The 7,858-nt window shown below is 46.5% G+C and overlaps 1 protein-coding gene across 1 annotated transcript in view; it reads left to right on the top strand.

The window, feature by feature from the left end:
- The first annotated feature begins 2,159 nt into the window (after positions 1-2,159).
- Positions 2,160-7,858, top strand: part of FBP2 (fructose-bisphosphatase 2) — a 40,338-nt gene continuing 34,639 nt past the window's right edge. Inside the window, exons 1-2 of the mRNA XM_007121874.4 lie at positions 2,160-2,440; positions 6,718-6,880. Of these exons, the coding sequence (XP_007121936.1) occupies positions 2,271-2,440; positions 6,718-6,880 (333 nt within the window). The 5' untranslated portion in view covers positions 2,160-2,270. The remainder of the gene's footprint in view (positions 2,441-6,717; positions 6,881-7,858) is intronic.

Genomic DNA, 7,858 nt, shown 5'->3' with positions numbered 1-7,858 from the left:
TCTTTACCACCATTGAAGAGCATTTGGGTGCTAGCAGTTCCTGACAATTATAAATAGAACTGCTATAAATATTCACGAATGGGTTTTGGTGTGAACATACAATTCATTTCTCTAGGGAAGATGTGACAGTCCACTCTGAGTGGCATCGTTTTGTACCACCACAAAGAGGGGAAACCCTCTTAATCAGATGATGACATTCGACTTCAAAGGAAATCTGGAAACCAATCAGCCAGGCCACTCTCTTTATCTTGTAGCCATTTACTGGCCCAGAACTCCTAATATCCAGCCACTGCTCTTTCTATAATTATGCCTGAAGAATCATGGTTGATCTCCCATGTGAAAGACAAAACTGAGTTATTTATTGATGGCAACATGAAACATCAGGATCAAATAAAGTTCCATTCTACAGTCTTCACAATTTCCAGAAGCTCTTGGGGAAGAAAAAGAAAGTTTTCCAATTTAGACCCTGGTGATGTCAAAATTAAAATGTTCTGACATAGAAGCTCCTCTTCTAAGGCTGTATCTTACTGAAGCCCTCACACAAGCACATACACAAAGGTAAGGATCTTGGTGCAGCATTGTTTGAGGAGCAAATATTTCAAAAATATCTTACTGTCCACACGTGGGAAAGCAGTATGTCTCTGTGTGACAACACGGATGTATTTCCCAGATGTTTTGCTGTGGAAGACACTTCCGACTGGTTAATTCAATATCAGTGCCTGACTCTTGCAGCAAAGCCTCATCATATGCCGTAAATCTGGCCAATGCTACAAAAGTGGAAGGCTACTTGGGGTGGGGGTGCGGGGTAGGCAGAGGGTGTTTCTGGGGAACTATTTCTTTCCTAATAAAAGGGAACGGATGTGGTTGCCCTTCTCCCTTCTTTTGGTCTTCAGATGTTCAGAGCTGTAGTGGCCATTTTGTGCCCGTGAGATGATAAGCTTGGAGGCAAAAGCCAGCCGACCGAGGATTACGGAGAAGAGACAGAGAGGGGTTACTAATGGAACTTTTGACCAGCTAAATGAATGCCAGCTGCTGCCTTGGAGAAAATATGAGACTAATGAACCCCACATATTTAAATCACTCTATGTTTGCTATTACTTGCAGCTAAACACATTCTGATTGAAGTAACTGTCAAAGGAAAAAAATCAACTTGCACAGCAATGTGCATATTGTCCTATTTTGTAAAATGAAATTGTATATGTATACGTGATAGTTATACATACATCAACAAATTGGAAGGGTAATAACAACTAGCAAGTATTGAGCACCTACTATGACAGGCACATCTTATCACTTTAATCCTCACAACCACTCTGTCAGGTAGATGTTTTATTGCTATCACCATTTACAAGTGAGGAAACTGAGGCTTCAGGAGCTTTCCAAACTGTACAACTAGCCTGGGACTCGGAGCCAGGTGTCTCTGCCCCTAGAGAAAGTGCTTGGACCACCCTATGCAGACCTCCTCCCCTGTTTACAAATACAGACCCCCACCACCTCTAATGCAGTTATTTCTGGCAGTGGGTTGGAGGATGGGCTGGTTCTGTAGTGTTTCCTTTTCAATAAGCAAGCATCATTTTTGCTATAAAAATGCAAATCTAGAGAAATTGAAAAAATAAAGAATTAATAAAATAACCCTAGTGCTAGACACTAGGAATATTTTTTTCTTCCAGATTTGAATACTTATTATAAATATCCATCCAATCATACATGCTTTTTGGAATTTAAAAGCATCCTTTTCAAACATATGAAAGAACCCTGGCTAAGAAGTCCCAGGATTGCCATTATTTTGTTATGTGACCTATACCTCAGGTAAGATATCTGCCAATCTGCCTCCTGCAATGTGAGGGAATGGGGCCCTGCAGTAGATACATGTGAAGAAACCTTTTGAGTCTTTGAATAAGAGGGTTTTATGGATTTTTTTTTTTTTTTTTTTTTTTAGTGGCTGGAATTCTCATCTCTTACCTTTACTAAACGGTTGCTTCTTAGGATCTTTAAAGAAAAAGTTTCGTCAAAAAAAGTAGGTCTGTGTTTCCCAGCTGCCCGGTTCTATTTACAGCTTGGCAGCCTTCAGATCAGCCAGGCCCAAGAGGTTTCCTTGAGGACTCGCCCAGTTATCTCAACCACGTGGCCTGGGGCACTTTCCCTTAAAGGTCCTGGCACAGCCAGTACAGATTTCTAATCAGCTCTGATACCGCAGAGCCACTGACCAGCCCTTAGAGATAAGGCTTTCTTCTGCAGGGAGAAAAGGATTTGAAAAACTACCCGCCACAATGGGGGACAGAAGCCCCTTCGCAACGGACATGCTCACCCTGACCCGCTACGTTATGGAAAAGGGGCGTCAGGCCAAAGGCACCGGAGAGCTCACACAGCTGATCAACTCCATGCTGACGGCCATCAAAGCCATCTCCTCGGCCGTGCGCAAGGCCGGCCTGGCCCATCTGTGAGTCTACCCGCACCCCCCCCCCGACGACACGCAGTGAGGGGGGCCCAGGTGCGGGTGGGCAGAGCTGTAGGTGCTTGGGCCGAAAGGGGCTCAGAAGTATTAGCCCGTGCGCCCTGGAGGGAAGTTGCCTTTAAAGTTTCTGCCAGGTGTGCTTTGATAAAGGGGCCTTTGATTTGTTTCAAGAAAGAAACAAAATACTTGGAGACATGCTAAGGAGAAAAAATGTATAATTTTCCCAGTTACCATGTATTATAATGATAACAAGCTCAGGGGCTTGTTCCATTTGAACATATCCTGAGTTATCGTGACTTGTGCTTGCATTCTCACTGGCACAAAGCAACCGTCAGGAGACCTGATAGGACGCTTGACGCCCTTTGCAGATATGAGCGTTTTATTACCATGACCTTTGCCCATAGTCAGTAGGAGGTAGAAATCATTTACTGAATCCCAGGGTCCGTTGTCCATCTCCTTTCTCACCATTGAAAAGAGTCTTCTGCTTTTAAAACAATATTTTATTTCTTCTCTGTGACTCAATCTTCTCTCCACTTGGTGTGCAGGAGGTTGGGAGGTGCTGGGCCCGGGAGGAGGGAATGCAGAGTGTTCTTCCACTTTGCTCTCTTGGTGCTTTACCCAAGTTCATGCTACAGCTGCTGATTCTCACAGCCAAGGGTCCAGTTTAAGTCTGTGGTGAAAAGAAGCAGTCTTTCTCTGGGCTTCCATTTTCCTGGTAGCAATTGCAGTGGAGGTCCTCTCAGAAGATGAAGAGACCCATTGTTGTTATTATTATTATTATTCCAAAATGAAGAAATAACGAAGTCCAATAATTTGAAATATTTATTCTAACAACTTAGTACTTTTAACACAAAAAAATGTGATAATTACAGACTATTTATATAATGCTTGGTGACTCAGTAATGAGCTCCAAGTTAAAGGTGATTGTGACTGGTTTTCCCCCTCTCTGTGTATTGCTATAACTGTATGAGTACCTCATTTGGCAATAATGGCCAGCTCTACCTTTAAAGACCTTCATGAAGGTGAGACACAGCTACTTGCCTCTGTTCTGCTCCTGTCTGGTGGTGAGCTGGGCTACGCATAGAGCAGTTTCCTGGGTTGCCTGCTGACCTCTCAGTGTTACCCATGTTAACATGTTACCCCCCTGGGCTTCCCTGGTGGCGCAGTGGTTGAGAGTCCGCCTGCCGATGCGGGGGACACGAGTTCGTGTCCCGGTCCGGGAGGATCCCACATGCCGCGGAGCGGCTGGGCTCGTGAGCCATGGCCGCTGAGCCTGCGCGTCCGGAGCCTGTGCCCCGCAACGGGAGAGGCCACAACAGTGGGAGGCCCGCGTACCGCAAAAAATAAAAATAAAAAAAAACGTTACCCCCAGTGCAGAGGGGCTGGGCTGGGCAGGGGCTGCTGTGGTGGGGTTGTGCTAATCGCTGCGGAACTCTGACTTTGTGGCCATGGAGTGTCCAGAGGACCTGGACTCAGCGATTGGATAATTCAGGTGCTCCTCCGACTTGGTTTTTTGTGCCATGTGATCATGGTCAGTGATCTACTCTCGCTAGGGCCTGTAAAATTGTAAAACGGATTGGATACTAATAGCACCTAACTCGTAGGGCTAGTTGTAAGGCTTAGTAGGTCCACGTGATGATGATTTCGACAGTGCCAGCTCCATAATAAATGCTCCGTATTACTGTGGTTCCAAGCCCGAACCTGGGGAAATTTGCCGGCTAACAGGGCGATGTCGCTAACGTACCACTAGGTGGCAGGCGCAGCCCGTGGAAACAAGACGTCAGGATTTCGCATTTTCTCGGAGGCTGAGGCAGGTATCCTCCGTAAGGCAGAGACCACGTATTTTGCCAATTCAGGAGTCATCCTTCCCTGGGTGCCTCTGTAATAGATACCCAAAGTGTCAGTGGGAGAAGTTCATTGGCTGGAAATTCCTTCTTTCTAATAAGATGCTGAGATAATTTTAAGAGGACCCTGGAATTGCTTATCAAAGAGCTAAAAGGTTGCATCCTATCCCAGAGCAATTCTGCTCATGAAAATGGAACTTTAACAAATTCCTGCCACTTTCCCATTTAGGGGGCCTCAAGCCCCTCATTCTTTTGCCTCCTCTTTTTGGGAAGACATTTCTAGGCACCTGCTCGATAAATGCAAAACGGATCAGAAAGTCTCATATTTTTCTTCTTTTTTCTCTGCTCCTTGCTGTAGGAAGAAGGGAATGCTAGAATACCACACCTGGAATCCTCTCCACTGCTTTCTAATGTCAAAACAGCAGAACAATCCATTAAAAAATTATCAGTAAAGCTTAAATGTTAGTTAAGATCTAAAAAATACTGTCTTATGGGTTAAAAAGCACTTTTCTGCCCATGATCTAACTTGGAGCAGTTGTCAGGTGATTAGATCTCATTGTGATGATCTTCCATTCTTTCTGAAAGGAAGGGTGTGGATGGTGGGAGGGGGTAAGCAGAGCAGAATGCCCTGCAGGGAGGGTGCAGAGGGTGGGTTGAGGGGCGGGGATAAGGGTGGGGTTTGTGTGGAGGTGGAGGAAGTGTTTGCAAAGCACAGGACAGAGAGCCTGTTTCTCCAACACCCACAGGCCTCGGGCACCCCAACTCTTCATTCTCCAGTAGAAGCTGTATCAAGATTCCAGTTAAACAACAGGACTGGGTTTGTGGATCCTTTAAATTCTGATGCAACATAACCCAGTTTTGTGGTTGCTGTTGTGTGTTTGTTTGCTTTTATTTTGAACTAGAAGGTACAGTCTTTGAGGTGAGGCCACCAGTATTGTTTTCCAAGGCAGATCTCATCACATCGGACATCAAGTGATGGGGGTATCTGTGGGGGAGGGGAGAGGCTGTCAATCAGGGAAAAGGGTGGGAAATGAGTTGTCCCCCGCCCCGGCTTAGGGTGAATCAGTGGATCTCAACCCTGGCTACCTGTTAGAGCCGCCTGAGGATTCCTTCAACAAATAAATGGCGTTAACAAAAAGGAGAGGGGGGAATTACTTTCCTGCCATCCATTCTTCATAATTCAGTGAATGTATATTGAGCATCTGAGTACTGTGGAAACAAGTACAGTGAGTCACAGCTCTTGCCTTCGGTGAGCAGATAATCCAGCAGGAAGGACATTCCCACAGACAGATTGTGAGCTGCTCTGGAAGGGCTGACAAGGCTGTATCTGGTGTGTGTAGCACCAGGGAAGCTTCTGGAAGAGGTTAGGAGGGCAAGTAGAAGAAAGCTGTCCGTGGGCAGAAAGCACTCCCATGGGGGGGATACCATGAGTGAAGGGGGAGAGGAGAGAAGCAGCTTGCTGGCTGCTGGTGACCTCAGGACCTTGGTGGCTGTTGGCATGAGAAGGGCTTAAGGGGGGTGGTAGCCATGTGGCTCATGGAGAGAAGAGCATGGGGGGTGGGGGACAGGGAACCCAAGGGTCTGTGTAAGGCAGGTGTGTGCCCATTGGGTTCCAGAGGCTGAGAGTGAGGGTGAGAGGGCCAAGAGGCAAGGCCAGTGTGGGACCAGGCCTTCCTTGGTGTGGCCTGAAACCCACTGTGGAGGACCTGGGGACTCTGGGAGAGACAGGGGTGATCTGACTGATTTTAGAAGGATCCCACCCACGAGGGATCAAACCGAGGCCTGGGGAAGTGAAAGCACCGAGTCCTAACCACGGGACCCCCAGGGAATTCCCTGGAGACCTTTGCATAGCAATCCTCTAAAACACAAAGCCTCCAGATAGAATTCTTACAGTAGTGTTCATTCTTACATTGCTTGGAATGGTGGTAAAGAATCAAATTAAACTAGTTAAGTCTGTCTCCCACTTTCCTTCTTATTCAAGTAATGACAAGCTACAGCAGAACAAATTTTAATTCAGCCCAGCAGGCCACTATTTGAGGATAATCAATAAATACTAGAAATTCCGGGGCTGGAAAGCCACGGTCCTTTACTTTTTAGAGTTATTAATTATGGCGATGTGTCTGACTTTATGAATTCTCTCTCCCAGGCCCGGGGGGCAGGGTTGCTTGTTAGCAAGATTGAATTCTGGTTAGTGTTACTGGGACGATGAGGGACTTTGGACAATATCCCTGAGGTGTAAAGGAAGCAAGAGTAAGAACCAGCGCTGTGAGACAGGACGCACTTGGTCGTATTTATAATTTGGAGACTCTGGAGCCATGAAGGGAAAAGAGGGATACAGGGGCGGTATCTTAGCATCTGGTCATCTTTGCTGGAGTCCAGGCTCCCTTCCTGATTTCCTCCAGCCTTTTGTCTTCTTAGGTACGGAATCGCGGGAAGCGTGAACGTGACAGGGGATGAGGTGAAGAAACTGGACGTGTTATCCAATTCCCTGGTGATCAACATGCTCCAGTCCTCCTACAGCACCTGCGTCCTGGTCTCGGAAGAGAATAAAGACGCACTTATCACTGCCCAGGAGAAGAGGGTGAGTGTGGCAGCCTTGCTGAAGTTCCTCTACTCACCAGTAGAGGGCGCAACAGAGTTGGGAAGACTATGGTTGCCTTGCTTTTTAAAATTTCTGGTATTTTCTTCTATTGCTTAATTTTTTATTTTCTGGAAACAAACAAGGGATTGCATACTTCTTTAGTTGGAAGGCTTATGCTGTCTAGTCTAACAGACTGTAATAGGGCAGTGATTCATTCAGGAAATAAATCAGAGTGCTTTACCGAAACTTCTCAGTGGATGGGGTTCATCATGGGTTTTCACTTACTGTACTGGTAACAAGTCCCAACATTTTGGAGCGCTTGAAAATCCAGTCCAGTAAAAAGTAGAGTTCCTGTGGTACTGTACCCTCTCTTAATCTTCTCATCCCCAGTATACTGCCAGCCCCTTCCCCAAGGGGGTTTGGTTTCAGCAGAGATTTCTTCATGCCTGACAAACGGTTAGACTAAAACATAAAAGAATTCCTAAAGATCGTTGCTCTGGCCTTAATGCAATGGTAAACTTGGTTAGTGCAGGGCATGACTGGGGAGGGTCTATATTCACTATGTTTTCACAGTTTATTAAAAACAAAAAAAAAGCTGGTGGCCAGAAAATTCAACCCATATTCAGCTGCCGTACAGTAATGCCAAATAAACGCTAAGACTGTTGGCCCTAGTTTTTTGGGGTTTTTTTTGCGGTACGCGGGCCTCTCACTGTTGTGGCCTCTCCCGTTGCGGAGCACAGGCTCCGGACGCGCAGGCTCAGCGGCCGTGGCTCACGGGCCCAGCCGCTCCGCGACATGTGGGATCTTCCCGGACCAGGGCACGAACCCGTGTCCCCTGCATCGGCAGGTGGACTCTCAACCACTGCGCCACCAGGGAAGCCCTGTTGGCCCTTGTTTTGTACAGTGGGTCCTGGGGACAAAGTGACATTTCCTTGTGATTAGCTGAAAGGATGGAAAAAGTAAAGTAAAGCCAAATTT

This window comes from Physeter macrocephalus, chromosome 9, assembly GCF_002837175.3.
Source record: "Physeter macrocephalus isolate SW-GA chromosome 9, ASM283717v5, whole genome shotgun sequence".
In the NCBI taxonomy this organism is placed as follows: Eukaryota; Metazoa; Chordata; class Mammalia; order Artiodactyla; family Physeteridae; genus Physeter; species Physeter macrocephalus.
The sequence above is the reverse complement of the archived record's forward strand: the minus strand, read 5'-3'. Positions and strand labels throughout refer to the sequence as shown.